The sequence below is a fragment of the Mastigoproctus giganteus genome, chromosome 2 (genome assembly GCF_048544385.1).
Source record: "Mastigoproctus giganteus isolate SK-2022 chromosome 2, ASM4854438v1, whole genome shotgun sequence".
NCBI lineage: Eukaryota > Metazoa > Arthropoda > Arachnida > Uropygi > Thelyphonidae > Mastigoproctus > Mastigoproctus giganteus.
Window position 1 is genome coordinate 168588744 of NC_143576.1, and position 19469 is coordinate 168608212.

The 19469-nt window shown below is 36.2% G+C and overlaps 1 protein-coding gene across 4 annotated transcripts in view; it reads left to right on the forward strand.

Annotated features, from left to right (window-relative positions):
• LOC150089733 (chloride channel protein 2-like) overlaps positions 1-19469 on the forward strand; it is a 564677-nt gene that overhangs the window by 291278 nt on the left and 253930 nt on the right. For all 4 annotated transcript variants that reach the window (XM_090368771.1, XM_090368772.1, XM_090368774.1 and 1 more), the window contains 2 exons: positions 4716-4794; positions 12818-12943. In XM_090368771.1, coding sequence (XP_090224897.1) covers positions 4716-4794; positions 12818-12943 — 205 coding nt within the window. The remainder of the gene's footprint in view (positions 1-4715; positions 4795-12817; positions 12944-19469) is intronic.

The following is a 19469-nucleotide window of genomic DNA, read 5'->3' on the forward strand; positions in this document are numbered from 1 at the left end:
AACAAGTTTTCTACTCTTAGCCTGTTCAAAATATAGTTTGGACTGATTAATGACTACCTTACAATTGTTGCGAGCTTTGGTGTAGGCAGAAAATGAAACTGAAGAATTGAAAACAAGCCAATTATGATATGCAACATTTTTCTTTTGAACAGCCATAGCACATTTATTGGAAAACCAAGGTTTAGATAAAGGATGAGATTTTAGAGTGGAGTGTGGAATAAAGGATTCCATTCCTACAAGAATAATTTCACTGATACGAGCTGAGCAAACGTTGACATCAGAAGTTTTGAAACAGTAATTTGACCAAGGAAAAGAAGAAAAGAAGTCTCACAGGTCATTCCATTTTGCATCCTTGTAATGCTAAACAATATGGGGGGTTGGGAATAGCCATGATTTTTAAGGCTCCATTGCAAAAGAGACAATCAGCAAGTTGTGATCTGAGGTATCTAAAGGACCCACTAACTTCGACCATGTACTTAGAAGGTTGTTTATGAGAAAAAAATCAAGCATTATTGGCTGTATGGTTAGGATTGTCCGGTATTCTTTTAGGTAAATGAACAATCTGTGCAAGGTCATTAGAAATTGCAAAGGTCTCAGCATCTTGACCAACTGGGTCAGTGTGACTAGAAAACGGAAGCCAGCTCGAGTTGTGAACATTAAAATCACCAAAGAAAATTATCTCACTGTTAGGAAAGTTGGACTGGAGAAAGTCAAGTTGCAAAGAGAGGAAGTCAAAGAGCTCCACGTGATTAGTGGAGTTGGTAGAATGATAGAGACAACAGATGAATTTGACACAGTGAGGTAGAGAGATTTTTAGCCAGAGAAGATCGAAGAGAGGATATTTCAAATTTTAAATTCTCTGACAGGGAATATCGGAACGCACATGTGCACAAGAACCACCTTTGAGGCGAAAGGAATCATACAGTGAATAATTTGGGCAACTGAGATGATCAGTAGCTGAATTAACCGATAACTGAGATTCTCTCAGAAAAAGTAAATGGGATTTGGCAGACTGCAAGTGGAAATGGACATTGTTGATATTAGAATTGAGACCATGTATATTTGTGGAATGAACCAGGAAGTGTTTGGGAGGTTTAGATCTTTTCACAGTTAAGCTTCACCAACTGATGATGTTAACAGCAAATTCTAAATAGGAAGCATTCAATGAAGTAATCTTGGAAGCTACTAGACTTTTCATACCAACAAAGAAATACTGTTCAAGGTTTAGACTTAATGGATGTCAGATGAACTAATGATATGCATGGCAGAGAAGAAAAGTGCATGGGATACATATAATAAATTATCAGGTGACACAGAAGAGTATAATGGATATAAGCTTGTCTGCAATCAAAGTTAGGCAAGTGAAGGCAGATGTTGAGAAATCTTTGGCAAATGATGCAAAGAAAAACAGCAAAGACTTTTTTATTTATGTAAACTGTAGAAGGAAGGGGATGAATCAGATTGCTCCACTTGGTATTTATGGTTTGATTGTTGATGATTCTGCTGAGGTAGCTGACAAACTGAATAAGTATTTTGCATCTACATTCACGCACGAGGAAGTGTGTAGGGAACTGGAGACCAGAAGCTTATCAAACTCTAGCAGGGAGCTAAATGATTTTGTAATAACTGAGAGCAAAGTGGAGGAGAAATTGTTGAACTTGAACATAAGAAAGTTGCCTTGGGTGGATGGGATATATCCAGTCATATTAAAGAAGGCACCAAAGGAAGTAATTAAACCCTTAGCCATGATTATGAGAGCATCCTTGCATTCAGGGGAGTTCTCTATGGATTGGAGATGTGCAAATATGACCCCAATTCACAAAGGAGGATCTAAGGGCGACATAAGTAATTACAGACATGTTAGTTTAACTTCTGTTCTAGAGAAATTAATGGAGCCACTGGTTAAAGAAGCATTGTACGATCATCTAGACAAGACTTCAGTTATAGTTCATACACTGCATGGGTTTGTTAAGGGGAAATCTTGTGTGATAAATTTTATCACACAAGATTTCCCTTGTGTAAAATAATTTTGATGTTATATACTTGGATTTTAGGATAGCTTTTGATACTGTTGCACATGGAAGACTACTGTACAAATTGGAGCAATATGGCATTAAGGGCAAGTTGCTGCTATGGATAAGGGATGGTTGTGTGGGAGAAGACAGAGTGTAATCAATGGATACTGCTCTTCATGGACTAATGTTATTAGTGGAGGCCCCTTATTGTTTTCTGTATTTATCAATGATATTGATGAAGGTATATCAGGGTTAATGTCCAAGTTTGCAGACAATACAAAGGTTGGCAGGGTTGTTAATAACAGTAATGACTGTACACTACTGCAACTGGATCTACAAAAGTTGAGAGGTGGCAAGTGAAGTTTAACATTGACAAATGTAAAGTACTGAATATTGGTAGAAGTAATCCCAGATTAATGTACCAACTGTGTTGTACTACACTCAGGGTAGTAGAGAATGAAAAGCACCCGGCGTTATTGTGTAGTCAGATATGAACTTTTCTGAGCAGTACAGATAGGCTGCAAGAGTAGCTCATGGTGTTTTGTCAATGATATACAGGAATTTTACTAGCATGGAATAGGAGGTGATTCTCTCCCGGTATAAGACACTGGTCAGTCCACACCTTGAGTACTGGATACAGGTCTGGTGGCCTCATTTTAGGAAGGATGTAGAGCTGCTGGAAAGAGTATAGAGGAGGGCAGTGAGATTAGTGAATATAACAAAGGGTTGCTGTTATCAAGAAAGACTAAAGTTCTGCAAATTGCAGCGTCTGGAGACTAGGCACCTGCGAGGTGATCTAATTTAGGTGTATTAGGCCTTGAATGGTTTGAACCATCTCTCTGCTGGTGGGATTCTTTCTCTTGCTCAGATTACTCATTTGAGGGGATATAAATTCAAATTGCGGGAAGACAATTGTAGATTAGATGTGTGGAAATTTGCCTTTAGTCAGCGGGTGGTTTATAGTTAGAACAAACTTCGGTGTGTCGTAGTGGAGGTCGTCAACTTAAATTAGTTGAAGGCAGAATTAGAAAAGCATTTGGAGTGAATGGATGGGTGAAATGGGAACTTTTTTTTTTTTTTTTTTGCTGATGCTATATAAGCTTGCCTTCTTGTCTGTGCTAATAATATTTTAGTGTGCCACTGGATGACAGTATTGATCTAAATGACACAGCTCAACTCCATATCTTCATACGTGGAATTAATGGTAATTTTGTAACAGTTGAAGACTTATCGCTGATCTACAGATACAGAACAACAACAAATGAAAATATTTTTGAAAATTTTTGCAAATCTATTGAAAAGTTAGTATTAAATCAGTTGTTATTATTTAAATCCAAAATTGAGCAAGACAATTTAATTCACTTTGAATGTTTTACCAAGCTAAAAGAGAAACACATTTCCAAAGAACCGTTGCCTCTTGTTATTACAATTACTTTTTTACAAGTTTGATGGTTTATTTGCTGATATAAAATCCCACGAAAACATAAGGTTGTTTCAGAATCCATTTCCTTCTATGGCTGAAAAGTATAATCCCAACTCGCAACTTGAAATTATTGTTCTTCCAGCCAAAACATGGTTCAAAAATAAGTATATCGACTGCAAAAATAAATTACTTGAATTCTGTAAGGCTCTGCCATCTGAAAGTTTTCCTCTAATAAAAGAAAATGCCATGAAAATGGCTACTTTGTTTGGATCAACTTATGTTTGTAAGCAAATTTTTTCATGCATGAAATCACATAAATATTTAAAAAGAAGCAGAATAACAGATGAGCATCTTCATTCCTTATTGAGAACTGGTGTCACAACTTTTCAACAAAATTTTGAACAATTATGTACAAACTCTACCCCCAGTCATCTCATTAAATGTTAAGTTTTGTTCAATAAGCGTTATTTTATATTGTACTTAATGAAATTTTCTAATATTTTCAGTTTTAGGTGTATCCTTATAATCATTTATTCATGTGAATATTGAAAAGCAGTGATCCTTTTCAAGTTGTAAATTTTCTAAAGTGAGAATTTGAAAGAAAAAGTAAGATTTTTTTTTTAAATAAACAAAAGTAAGTCATATTTTTATAATTTTAATAAAATATGAAAAAGAAATCGCTGACCTACATTTGTTGCACATTTTTTTATATAGCCTGAATTTAAAAAACAGTAACATGAAAATAGAAACTTTATTTTACCTGTAACAAGATACAAAAAATGTAACACAATAATTTTTCCCAAATCACTCAGTGTGGTCCATGAAACAAATCTAACTTTGAATATGGCCCCTATATGGGAAAAGCTTGAACACTGGCCTAGAGTATTCATATAATAAGGTTTGTTTTTTTTTGTAGTTGTTTTTCAGGCTATCAAATGAAGGTATAAGTAATCTTCAGACCCATGCTGCTATGCTTATGGATATTATATCGCTCTAAAGCTGGTAAAGCTAAAACTAAAGCAAGTAAGGCACCTAGTTTTCCACTGCCTATGAAGTCTATTTTGGAATGTCTGTGCAATTAAGACAAGTTGTGGGTACTTTCATGATTGCTGTGATAGTTGCAAGTCAACATTAGAGGGGATGGTTCCCTGATAATCCTAAGTGCATGCTTTTTGCTATTCCTTGAATATGGAGATCTTGCAAACCATCATGATCACTGCTACTTTTGTATGGTGGCTATATGTATAATTTTAATGTCTAATTATTTTATTTGTTAGAATGAATCAAGGACCAGTGAAATGCTTGCTGCAGCATGTGCTGTTGGAGTAGCTTGTAGTTTTGCAGCTCCTATTGGTGGTAAGCATTCATATATCTTTTGCATTTAAATTTTCTTTGAACACGTGTTTAAAATACGAGTGTTCAGAGAATTGTGAATAAATTGAAATAAAAGCATTAAATTATAAAAAAAAAAATATGCTTGTGGAGAAAAAATTAAATTAATTTGGATGAATATAAATATTATTTTAATAATTTAATGTTTAAATATGATATCTCTGCTTATTTAAAAACAACACTACCATTTTTAGTTATAGTATCATTTGATTGTAGTTTTACTAAATTACTGTACTTTAACTTTTACAAGTAATTTTATTAAATTACTTGTTTGATAGTAATTAATAAACGTGTTAACAAAAAAAAAAAAAAAATCACTAGGTAGTTTATCATATTGGAAGAAGTATTAAAAATGAATCCTTTACAAATTAATAACATTGTATACAACAAATTAATAACATTCAAGTAAGTTACTCATCGTTTATGAGCAACTTACTTACATGGCCTTAATAGAAAAGTTATTGTACATTTTATTTAAAAGAAGACTCGGAAGGTTTTTATAAATTATAACTCAGTGTTTATAACTCTGTTTTTTTAATTATAACTCAGTTTTTAATTATAACTCGGTTTTTATAAATTATAACTCAGTGTATAACTCAGTGTTTATAGGACTTCCGTGTTATTCATACGAGATACTAAACTTTCTATATATTTTTCCTCTTCACCTGATGCTCATAGTGCTTGTGACTCAATTTATGGATATTGTGATAAGTGATAGAAACCATGAATAGTTGGTTAGAATAAAACCTACTATCATTGAATTGTTATTGTGGACTCAAAAAAAATGTTCAGTCTGGTAAGCAAAAAGATAGAAAATTGGCGGGCTGCCAGGATCTGTCACTCCCCACAACACCTTAAATTCATCTAAAGGTGTTATCACAGAGTGGGACCTATTTACTGTCTCTGAGAAAGAACTAGTTCAAGAGCTAGGTAGTCAAAAAGTGATCTGTGTTAAACGAATAATGACAAAAAAAGATGGAAATCTCATTCATACTAGATCCATCATCTTAACATTTTGCACTCCAGAATTGCCATCCACAGTAAAAGCTGGCTATTTAAATTGCCGAATTCGCCCTTACATCCCAAACGCGATTCATTGCTTTAAATGCCAGAAATATGGGCACTCTCAGCAGGCATGCAGAGGGGATGCCATCTGTCCAATTAAAGACCATACACAAACAGATTGCTCAGTCTCAACTCCCTTTGCAACAACTGCAAAGGAAGCCACCCTGCTTTTTCCAAATCATGTGAAATGTGGAAAACTGGAAAAAAATCCAAAAATAAAAATTTTAACATAAAGTCACATATCTTGAGGCATGCAGACAAATTATGTTGACCATGCCTAGTCGATCATATGCGTCTCACACCCAGAGCTATTCATCAACTGCAGTTCAAACAGATGTTTCAATTCTGCCCAGCACTTCTCCTAACTGGGTTAAAGTAACCCTATCAACATCTGGAAAAGACACTCCTAAAACTAAATTCAGTGTAGCCAATAACTCTCCAATCAGTATTCCAACTGATACTCCAATGGTCTCGAGTGACATAGAAAAATTGAAAACTGCTAAAGACTATGAAAACCAAAGCACCCACTAACAGTATGGAACTGGATGAACACCAAGGTTATGAACAACCCATCTTGGAACTTCATGCCAATGACACAATGGATATTGGATGCTCCATTTTTCCAAAAAAATACCAGAAGAAATGCCCCATACAAAAAAAACCAGTCAGATCAATCTTCCTCAACTCAACCCAAATAATGCAAAACATAATACAATGGAACTGCAGAGGACTAAGAAGCCATTCACATGACTTGAAGGATTTACTCACCCAATTTAATCCCATAGGCATATACCTACAGGCAACATCCTGCCACCGCAGATCTCCCCAAAATTTTCAAATTATATCATGTACAGACAAGATAGAAGTTCAGAATCTCCTGCAGTAGCTATTCTTATTAATTCAAATAGTCCTTCGAGGCTCATCCAGTTACGAACCTCCCTAGAAGATGTGTCAGCTCGTATTGAAGTTGGTAATTCAGTTATCCTTGTTTCTATTTACATTCCTCCATCTCTGCTGTTTCCTCATTCAGAACTGGACAATCTCCTCACACATCTCCCAATAGCAATTTGCATTTTTGGCGATTTTAATGGCCACCATTCATTGTGGGGATCCACTACAATTGACACAAGAGGCAAATTGATTGAGGAGTTTTTGAATAACAATGATCTAAATTTACTAAACTCTGGATCTTCACGTACATCCACCTACTTACAGGATCCACTTCTGTAATTGACTTGTAAATTTGTTCACTGTCCATTTTTCCTACCATGACATGGTTGGTGTTAACTGACCCCTTTAATAGGGATCATTTTCCGATTATTTGCACATTACAAACAGGGATGACTGTAAATCCTGACCAACGATCCACTTGGAAGTTTAGAAAGGCGAACTGGGATGTCTATTCTGCCCAAATAGGTCTAGACAGACTATGTTCAAAAACAACCCATTAATGATGTAACTGCATACATAACCAAATCAGACTCTGATACCATCTGAAGCATCTATTCCAAAATCCAAGGCATATTGCATTCATCGAAATCACTGGTACAGACGAAATACAGACTGCCTTCATGCTAAAAAGGGAGAAAAACCATGCATGGAATAATTTCTGAAAGTATCTTACCACAACTAACTATAATCACTTATAACAGACTTAAAGCTAAAGCAAGGCAAATTAGACGGAAAGTGAAATGTGATTCGTGGATTGCCTTTGCTTCAACCATCATCTCATTTATTCGACTCTTACTTTCTGCACTGCACTCTCTGGGCACCTCAACTTACTGTTATTCTTCGGTTGTGGTGCAGGCCTAGCTGCAAGTTTTTTTTTTTTTTTTTTTTTTTTGCAGGCCAGGGGAGAATGCAGTGATAGTGTTTATGTGGTTAGTAAATGTTTGTTAGTACAGTATATGTAAAGTAATGTAAGTTATTTTTAACTTTGTTTTCTTTCGGCCAATTACATTTGCTCTTCCACACATTCCTATTTACTCTCTCTTTCCCTCATGCTAGGTCACTCTTTCTTTCACCAAAACTGCCATTTATTCCCTTTTACCATAATTCCTAGTTTATTCATTGCCCAGCCTATTTATTCTATCTTTCATTTTCATTCATTCATTCATTCATTCTTCTTTCATTCTACATTGGATCCCCTTGCCACTAGCTTACTGATATTTTTCAGTTAATCTACTTCCCTGGCTGCATGTACATCTCCCTCCCCTGCATGGTTACTTATTTGGTGTGGGGCACCAGGTTCCTACACATGGCAGGGTAGTCCTGAGGAGTTTTGTTATATCAGGTTTCTGTCAGGGTGCAGAATATTTGGTGTGGGGCACCAGGTTCCTACACATGGCAGGGTAGTCCTGAGGAGTTTTGTTATATCAGGTTTCTGTCAGGGCGCAGAATACTGCTGTCCTAACAGTTTTTAAGTCATTGTCTGGGCGTGGTGGGAAACTTGGGAAATTTTACTATTGATTATTGTCTAATTGCTGGGGGGCTGAATTGCCATTCTTTGGATTACTCTGCGCATTTCGAATGATACTGCAGTGGGACTCTACCCTATCTAATAATGACTTAGCAGCGCTGTTCTTATGTTGCATAGTTTGCGCCGAACTATAGTGGGTGTATTGGCTCCGGCACATAGGTTTTTTAAACACTGTTGTTTTAAGCCTAAGTCGAGCTGTAGAGACCATTACATCTTGAAATGGGAGGGTACTAGCTGCTTCCACCGCTGAGGTGAACTGGATAAATTGGGAGAAGCTGTTAAGCAAATGAAGTACTTCATCCTCTCTCCCCTTCTGAATAATGGTGAACGTGTCATCTACATATCTTTTCCGTTTGCGCATGGGGAACTCTAACCCATCGAAGATCCTGTTTTCCAGTTCCTCCATGGCCAAATTCGCTACTATGGCGCTAATGGGAGAACCCATGGCTGTGCCATGAATCTGCTTATGCATAACTCCTTGGTACACCACTACGGTGTACCAAGAAAGGCAAAGTTCCACACCTTTGTGGGGAGTGTTATGTGGGTTAAACTAGGCAGCGATTTAAGGATCGTCTGGGGGAACACATGAATGCCATAAAAGCTGCAGATTATGGAAAGTCTGAAGTGGCTGAACATTTTTGGGAGAAGCAGCACCAGATCTCCCCAGAGGATGCAGTCATCGTTGACCAGGCACATGGGTTCTGGAACCGCAAGTGGCTCGAGAGTTCGCGAATCTGTTTATCAGACAATAATACTATTGACAGAGACAGGGGTATGCGTATGCATCCCCTTTTTGAGGCTGTGGTCCTCAGTATGGGCGAATGGTTTTGCTTTCCGCGCTCCCGAGCCATTTCTGGTTCTAATACACATGAAGGGAGTATCACCCATGCGCCGGTCAAACCACGTGTGGAAGTGCTTCGATGTTGTGTAAGTTTTAACTTGGTGTTGAGAAAGGAAGCGGATGCTTCCGAAAGCTACAGTCTAGTTTTCACGCTTTTATCCTATATTTTAATTGTTTTATATATTTATTTTAATCCATTTTAAGTTGTATATTTATTGTAAATAGATCGTTTGTACTATATTTTATTTTACAGTGTTAAAATTAATATTCTTAATTTAATTTAAACGGTTGGTGTATGAGTTTATTTTTATGACATGAGTTTTTCCAACCTCAGAGGCCTGTTTCAAGTTATAATGGGGGATTTTAATTTCCCAGATATTGACTGGAATTTGTGGGTTGGTCACTCTTACACTAGCAAGGCTTTTGTGGATTTATTGGATGATTGTTTTCTACATCAGCATGTTTGTGAGGTAACTAGAGGGAGGTAATACTCTTGATCTGATTATCAGTAGTGATTCTTCATGCATTAAGAATCTGCAGATAAAGGAACCACTAGGTGGCAGTGATCACAGTGTGCTGAAGTGGGATTTACTCAAAGAGGTAACTACCATCAGGGGTAAAGGGAAGGGTTATTGCTTTTGTAAAGGCGACTGCGATGGTCTGAGACAGTATTTAAATTCTATACAGTGGGACCAACAGCAAATTCAAAACGGGAAAGAATTCAAAGAACTTATCTTGGAAGCTACTAGGCTTTACATGCCAACTAAGAAATATTGTTCAAGGTTTAGGCCTAAATGGATGTCAGATGAACTAATGAGACATATGGCAGAAAAGAAAAAATGCATGGGATACATATAAATTAATGGGTGACATGGAAACCTATGATAGATATAAGCTGGTCTGTAACCAAGTCACAAAGGAGATTAGGGAGGCAAAGGCAGATTATGAGAAATCCTTGGCAAAGGATGCAAAGGAAAACAGAAAAGAGTTCTTTACCTAAGTAAACTCTAGAAGGAAAGGGATGAATCAGATTGGCCCACTGGATATTGATGGTTCAACAGTTGAGGTTCCTGCTCAGGTGGCTAACAAACTAAACGAGTATTTTGCATCTACACTTACTCATGAGGAGTTATTCAGCAAGGGGAATGCTAGAGGTGAAGTAAACTTTGGCAGTGAGCTAGATAATCTTGTAATAACTGAGAGGAAAGTGGAGGAGAAATTGTTGAGGATAAACATAAAAAAGGCACCCGGGGTGGATGGGATCTATCCAGTTATATTAAAGGAGGCAGCAAAGGAAGTAAGCAAACCCTTAGCCATAATTATGAGAGCTTCTTTGGACTCAGGGGAGGTACCCATAGACTGGAGATGTGCAAATGTGGCCCCAATTCACAAAGGAGGATCAAAGGCTGACACAAGTAATTATAGACCTGTGAGTTTAACTCCTGTTCCAGGAAAATTAATGGAGGCACTGATTAAAGAAGCACTGAAGGATCATCTAGACAAGACTTCAGTTATAGCTCGGACACAGCATGGTTTTGTTAAGGGAAAGTCTTGCCTGTCCAATTTGATTGGATACTATGATGCAGCCACAAAAGAACTGGATGCAGGGAATAACTTTGATATTATATATTTGGATCTTAGAAAGGCTGTTGATATTGTTGCACATGGAAGACTGCTGCACAAATTGGAGCAGTGTGGCATTGGAGGCAAATTGCTGCTATTGATAAAGGGATGGTTGAGGGGGAGAAGATAGAGTGGTAATCAATGGACACTGCTCATCGTGGACTAATGTTATTAGTGGAGTTCCTCAGGGTTCAGTGTTGGGTCCATTGTTGTTTTCTGTATTTATAAATGATATTGATGATGGTATATCAAGCTTAATGTCCAAGTTTGCAGAGGATACAAAAGTTGGCAGGGTTGTTAAGGACATTACCGACGCTATGCTGCCGCAACAGGATCTGGAAAGGTTGAGCAGATGGGCTGAGAGGTGGCAAATGAAGTTTAACATTGACAAATGTAAAGTACTTATGTAAAGTACTATATATGGGAAACAGCAACCCCAGAGCAACATATCAACTCTGTGGTACTGCACTGACAGTGGTAGAGAATGAAAAGAACCTGGGGAGAATTGTGCAGGCAGATATGAAGTTTTCTGAGCCGTGCAGATGGGCTGTAAGAGTAGCTCATGGTGTCTTGTCAATGATATACTGGAATTTTTCTAGCAGGGATAAGGAGGTGATTATTCCCCTGTATACGGCAATTTTGCATCTAGAGTACCGTATACAGGTCTGGGGGCCTCATTTCAAGAAGGATGTAGAGCTGCTGGAACGAGTACAAAGAAGGGCAACAAGATTAATGAATGGAACAAACGATTGCTCTTATGAAGAAAGGCTTAAGTTTTGAAAATTACAGTGTCTGGAGACTAGGCACCGGCGAGGTGATCTGATAGAGGTGTATAAAGCCTTGAATGGTTTGAGTATGCTCAATGCCGATGGGATTCTTCCTCTTGCTCAGAATAATCACCTGAGAAGGCACAAGTTGAAATTTAGGAAAGACAGTAGTAGGATAGATGTGTGGAAATTTGCCTTTAGCCAGCGGGTGGTTGGTTGGTGGAACAGACTTCCATCCCTTGCTGTGAAAGTTGATAGCCTAAATAAATTTAAGGCTCAGCTGGACAGGTATTTCGAACGAATGGAGGGGTGAAATGGGATTTTTTTTTTTTTTTTTGGCTGATGCTACATAAGCTTGCTTTCTTGCATCATATACCTCTACTAATGCTAATGCTATTACTGCAGTCTTGTCTAGATGATCCTGCAATGCTTCTTTAACCAGACCTGTTTGTTTAACACAAGTTAAACTAACAGGTCTGTAGTAACTTGTGTCACCTTTTGAATCTACTTTGTGAATTGGTGATACATTTGCACACCTCTAGTCCATCGGGACCTCCCGAGTCCAAGGAAGCTCTCATAATTATGGCTAAGGGTTTGCTTACTTCCTTTGCTGCCTCCTTTAATATAACTGGATAGATCCTGTCTGCCCCATTATTTCTTATGTTTAACTTCAACAATTTCTCCCCTACTTTGCAGATGATGAGGTGAGATGGATTTTAGTTACTGTTATTATATATAATATTTAGATTTTGGGCCTAGAATTGAATATCAGATTATTCCAATCCTTTTTTTTTTATTTTATTAATGTAAATGTTTTACCGGAACTTAGCAGCACAAGGTAATAATGTACATTGATGTCCAAACACAGACACGGATATTGCCCTTAGCAAATATGTACTCCATTTAATTTTCAGGTTGTTATAATAAGTGTAAATATTTTTTAAAGTTTTCTAGTATTGATTTAATTTCATGGAATTTTTTTTTTTTTTTTTTTACTCAGTATAAATCATTTATTATTTGATGGGATCCTAGAAATAACAGAAGAAACTTCTCATATTCCAGAACATAATTAATAAGATGCTATGACGCAGAACATAATTAATAAGATGCTGTGAATTTAACCACCTAATGATAATTGATTTTTCTGAAATGATTTTATTTTTGTATACTAAATTGTATAAAATTTATTTTTTGGTTTATTTAATATCACAGGAGTTCTGTTTAGTATTGAAGTAACATCGGTGTTTTTTGCTGTAAGAAATTACTGGCGGGGATTTTTTGCTGCATGTTGTGGAGCTATGGTTTGGAGGTTGCTAGCTGTTTGGTTTAAAGATGAAGGTAATATGAAATTTATTAGTGTACAGTATATCACTTTTGTTCATTTTTTTTTATTTAGATATTTGTTTAGATATCTGTAAAATTAGCAAAGCAAGCATCCAAAGTTACTGTTTCTTTTGTTAATATGAATTTAGTCCAGAATAACAGTCATGTCTGTGTCATGAAAGTCCTAAGTCCTAAGTACAAAAGGTATTGGAACCTGTAGTACTTAGCACTGTGCATAGGAAAGGCTGAGAAGATAGAAGAAGAAGAACTCTTTATTGCATACAAATGGCATATGCCATACACAATATCCTTCATGGCTACAAGTCTACTATTAGACTTTTATTTCCAGATTGTAATATTTGGAAATACGTGTGAAGGAGGGCATTTATAGAAAGCAGAAGTAGAAGGGATAAATGAGGAAAAGTTGGTTCTGTGAGTTTGGAGTTGGACAATGAATGGATGCTGACTGGTTGTAATGTGTTTGGACTGCTTTGGAAGGTGGAGGGGACTGATTTGGAAGGTGGAGGGGAGGATTATAGATGCCAAATTATATTCAAAAGAACAGTGCCCATGGCAAGAATTGGCATGCAGCAGAAACTGAACATTTGTGAGACAGAGTGGAAAGGCTCTGTAATAGATGGATCATTAATTAACCCGACTGCCCTCTTTTTAATGGAGTCTTATTAGATGTATGTTTGATTGGGACTTTATAAAAGTGATAACATTACATGATAAGTGCACCCTATATCATGTAATCTTTGTCTTAATAGATTTCCTTACTTATTGTACGAACTTTTTATTTTTTATAAATATTTAAATATTTAAAAATGCTGTGCTTTTTACACATTAAAAATTATATATATTAATTGTGCTAAAAGAAGAAAAAAAAATTACAGCCATAAAACAAACATGAAACCAATATCACTTCTGTTTTCTACAGCATGACATTTCAAAATTGAGCAAATACATAACAAAAACAATGTTAATTGTAATCATTGCTTCAGTTTATGTTATCACTTTTTTGAATTATTGTGGTTTTTGCATATTCAGCAGAAGTGACTATGTAACATCCTGATTTGTTCTTGAACTCCAACATGTTCCATTCTAGTTACTGCTATTGTTTCATACAGTTTTTGTGGTAGTCATTGCCTATTCTATGAAATAAAGTATTTGTATTCATACTGAAAGGTGAGCTATAGTGGGCTCGCAAGAGCCCATTGTTGAGATTATCATTTATTTTACAAATGAAATCCTGAATGCAATTATTGAGTATCCAGAGCCGAAACTGCGATGGGGCGAGTGGGGCCGCATTCCCAGCATTTTGATGGTGCAATTGATCAGTTATGTATTTTAAAATTGCTTCATTTTTGATTTAATTACAGTCGGACCTCTGTTTAACTAACTTCTTTATAGTGAATTTTTTTGATTCCCCTTGATAATTACATTTAAAATAGTTTCCGTTGAATGAAAAAAATTTCGTTGTAACGAACGGATTAGGTGTTGTTTGTTTTTTTTTTTTTTTTTTTTTTTTTAGGAGCATTAGCAACTAAGGCCATATTGTTCCGGGGATATGCGGTGGTCATTCTGACCTTTCCGCATCCTCCGTATTTGGCGGTCACAGGCTCGAATCCCATTCTAATCAAGAAGTGTGTGCTACGCACTCTGCTCCTGCCCACCTGGCTACAGAGGCGCCGAACGGATTAGGAGAGGCAACTTTGTATGCATTGTTCTCACCTCTAGCTTTAGGCAATTTAGGTAATTAGAAAGCGCCAATTAAGGGTGAAAGGGAATACCGTTTCACAATGTTAGTGGTGTCCATAAACCTTACGCAGTCACATACTGAGAAGTCGTGCTAGTCAATATGCTTTCCATAGCCAGTCAGAGGATTAAAAGATTCTCAACAAGGATTATAGCCTCTGGTCAACGTGTGTTGTGGTTCCCCTTTACTCCGACAAACGGGCATATGTTTTTCGGAGAAGTGAGTGATCCATGCCTTCCAGTAAATTTCTCCTGTCTATGTTTACATGGTCACAGTAGCTGAATATCCGTGTGATTCCGACATTTTGCACTGTATTCAAAGAACTAGTGAGTGTAGCAATGTAGAGGGGGGGGATTGAGGCAACTAAGATATTATATAAACTTTACGAAGATGAATTGTTGGCAGATTTTTAAACTTTGTCGAGCCCTTCACTGTGTAGAATATTTTCTAAAATATAATGGCATACAGGCAATAATTAATTAAAAAAAAAAAAAAAACTGTATTGGCAATCTCCAAAAAACTAGTGCGAATTAAGGATGATTGCTAAAGAACTTGATGTGGAAACGATAAAGATTGGTTGTGTGTTCGGGCCATGATGAGCAGCTTTTAGCTTGTGGATGGCAGTTGGAGGAATCATCCCACTTTGTGCAAACATTATGAATAAAAAGTTAAATATTCTGGATTATTAAATCAACTTTTAAATTTGGAATTTCTTAACCATTTAGAGCTAATGATCGACATTCTGCAGGAGCTCTCTTACCTTTCAGAAGCTTTACAGAATCACAATGGTAAAAGCATATAAATTAATTATTCTAACTTTCAGTGCTATTGCTAATTTGAAAAATTCTGAAGGAAATTATGAAGCTAAAATTGAGAGCATGTTGAAGTGGAAAGAATTTGAAGGAATCAAAATCGAAAGTAAAAATATTACCTTGTAACAAGTTATTAAATGCATTGTTTTATCCTTATAGGATAAGTTATTAATGTAACAGGGCGATTTTATATTAAATAAAGAAAATACCATTGAAAGAAAATTTAAACATATGCTACCCGAAATCGTGTGAAAGAACTTTCGTCTTGGTGGCAATAATGGTGAAAACTGAATAAGAAATAATGCAGAAGAAATGCATAAAATCACAGATTTATATGGATAGGTATGTAAAGTTATTATATAGGAATATAAAATTATTAACTTACATCAATGCTTAATTTTTCTTGCTTTAGTGTTAGCAAAATTTTTGATAATTTCATCGATGTGATGTCCTGATAATTTCATCGATGTGATGTTCTTGTCCTGATCTCGATCTCAAATAATTCTTAACAAGTTTTAACTTGCTAAAACTCCTTTCTGCAGTGCCTACTGTTGTTGGCACTGTAAGGAATATTTTAAGAGCCCTTTCAATATTTAGATAGGTTTCTTGCAACTCCCATTTAGCCAATACATTCAAAATATTTAAGTGATACATTGTACGGGGATTTTTGTTTTCTAATATTTCAATTATTTGGTGTTTAAAGCATTTAATTTCAATTTTAATTTGGTCTTGATTAATTTCAGGGTATTTTTATGACAATAAAATAGCTTTAGTTTCTAAATCCTCACTTGTCATTGAATGGAACGCTTTGCCAGTCAAAGAATGAAAGTCTTCTGCTATCTTTTTTAGAGATTCAAATCTTTCATTTAACTGCATTAAATTGACCAATTTGATTGGATACTATGATGTAGTCACAAAGGAACTGGATGCAAAGAATAATTTTTCTAAGATATCATATATTTGGATCTTAGAAAGGTTTTTGATACTATTGCACATGGAAGATTGCTGCACAAATTAGAGCAGTGTAGCATTGTAGGCAAATTGCTGCTATGGATAAAGGGATGGTTGAGAGGGAGAAGACAGAGTGGTAATCAATGGACATTGCTCTTCGTGGACTAATGTTATTAGTGGAGTCCACCAGGGTTCGGTGTTGGGTCCATTATTGTTTTCTGTATTCATTAATGATATTGATGATTATATATCAGGCTTAATGTCCAAGTTTGCAGATGGTAAGAAGGTTAGCAGGGTTGTTAATGACATTATGCTGCTGCAACAGGATCTAGAAAAGTTGAGCAGATGAGCTGAGAGGTGGCAACTGAAGTTTAACATTGACAAATGTAAAGTACTGCATATTGGAAGCAGTAACCCCAGAGTAATGTATCAGCTGTGTGGTACTACACTGACAGTGGTAGAGAGTGAAAGGACCCCCAGGTCCTTTCACTCTCTACCACTGTCAGTGCAGGCAGATATGAAGTTTTCTAAGCAGTGCAGATGGTCTGCAACAGTAGCTCATGGTGTCTTGTCAATGATATACAGGAATTTTTTTAGCAGGGATAAGGAGGTGATTATCCCCTTGTATAAGGCAATGGTCAGGCCACACCTTGAGTACTGTATACAGGTCTGGAGGCCTCTTTTTTGAAGAAGGATGTAGAGCTGTTGGAATGAGTACAGAGAAGGGCAACAAGATTAGTGAATGGAACAAAGGGTTGCTCTTACGAAGAAAGGCTTAAGTTTTGCAAATTAGAGTGTCTGGAGACTAGGCAACTTCGAGTTGATCTGATTGAGGTGTATGAAGCCTTGAATGGTTTGAGCATGCTCAATGCTGATGGGATGCTCAGAATAATCGCCTGAGAGGGCATAAATTCAAATTGAGGAAAGACAGTTGTAGGATAGATGTGTGGAAGTTTGCCTTTAGCCAGCGGGTGGTTGATTGCTGGAACCAACTTTCATCTGTCATTCTAGAAGTTGATAGCTTAAACAGATTCAAGACAGAACTAGACAAACATTTAGATCGAGTGTAATAGTTAAAATGAGAAGGGGGTGCATGTGTGTTTTTTTGGCTGATACTATATAAGCTTGCTCTCTTGCATCATGTGCCTTGGTAATGCTAATTATAATGGAATCAATTATTGAAAAACAAGAAATTTTTATTCCGTCGAAGTTTGACGATTCATCTTCAGCATACACATCTGACATTTTCTTTCATTTTTTTTGCCTTCCTATTTTCAACTCGTACTATTTTAATTTTTTTGAAAGTTTCTTCGATTTCAGTAAAAAAATTATAAATTTTGTTATTTCTGAGATCTTTAAAATAATCTACAAGTCCTTTAATTAATACGGATGATCAATAAATATCCTTATTTTTATTTTTTTTTTTTTGCAGTGATTTTGCAGTTGACTCTATTTATCCTTTCCAGTATCAAATTCCACAGGCTTAAAAATGTAATAAACTTGTAACTACTCATTTGATGGTGCAATAATTTGACAAGAGATAATGCATCGCCAAGTAAATAATCATGTTTCATTTGGTCTAATATTAAAATCCTTCAAGTTGTCCATATATGGCACGTATGGCATTTACTTTTGAACACCATCTTGCATCGGTATGTCTCTTGAGGCTGATTTTTATGACTGTTGATAGTTTTTCCCATCTGCTAGTGGACGAAGAGAAGAAATTGTACGATGACTGTATAGTTCCGAAAAATGTGACAACACCTTTATTAATGCTGGCTGCATGTACGCCTACCAAATTAAGATTATGTGCACGGCATGCAGTATACCGAGCGAGGGCATTCTCCTTTTGAAATATAGCTTTGACACCTTTTTACTTTCCCGACATATTGGCACCATTATCGTAGCCTTGACCACGTATATTTTCAATTAATAGGCCATCTTGAATTAGTTTTTCCTTAATTTCTGATGCAATTCCCTCTCCCGTTTTTTCTTTTGTGTTTATGAAAGCATTCAACCTTTCTTTAATTGTATATTTTTCGGCTAAAAATTTTACATACCTAATAATTTCTGTTAATTGGTCTTTGTGTGATACATCTGGAGTGCTATCAAATATTATACTATAATATTTAGCCATCTTGATTTTTATTATTATTTCACTTCATACTTATGTTGCTAACAAATTAATAAATTCATTCTGAATTTCTGGAGATAAATAATTAGTGTGGTGTTTAATATATGATTCCAGAACATTTTTCACACCAACGTCAAATTAGCTGACAAATTTTATCAAGTTTAAAAATATGCCACAATTTTTTTCTTTGGTATCGATAACTACCCCAGGGGCTCACATCTGGTGAGTATGGGCTTGGCACACCCAGGGTCCTGAGCTGGATATCATCATTCTTCTCCTTCCTGGTGATTTTCCTTCTACTTTTTACTCTCTCTCTCTCTCTCGCTCTCTCTCTCTCTCTCTCTCTCTCAGGGTAACTAGGGAATTTTTTTTTTTTTTTTGGCTGGTGCAGCATAAGCCTCAGTCTTCCTTGCACCATCATGTAGTTAATAATAATAATATTGCTAGCATGTCCACGAAATGCCAAATTATTTTCAGCACAGAACAATATACATTTCAATATATGACGCCATTTTGAAAATTCGCTTCTTAGTGCTGCTTGTTCAGCATCGTCAATTAGTCCACCTTTTTTGAAGACCCTTTTCTAATAATTTCCATTTTATGAAATTGTTTATTTGTTGTAATGAATTCTCATGAAAAAGAATGTTTAAATTTAGATATTTCCAATCCTTAAATCCATCTGAGTTGCAAAATGGAACATTGTGCCAGATACAAATAAGAGGCACGGAAAACAATATATATTTCATCTTTGTTTTTGCAATAAAATAACCATTTCCTCTCTCTTTTTTCAACGCCTTCATTTTTGTCTTTCCACGAATTATTGAAACATTGGCCATTAGTGACAGGATATGTATTTAAGACTATATGTTCGGGACCGTGTTGCCC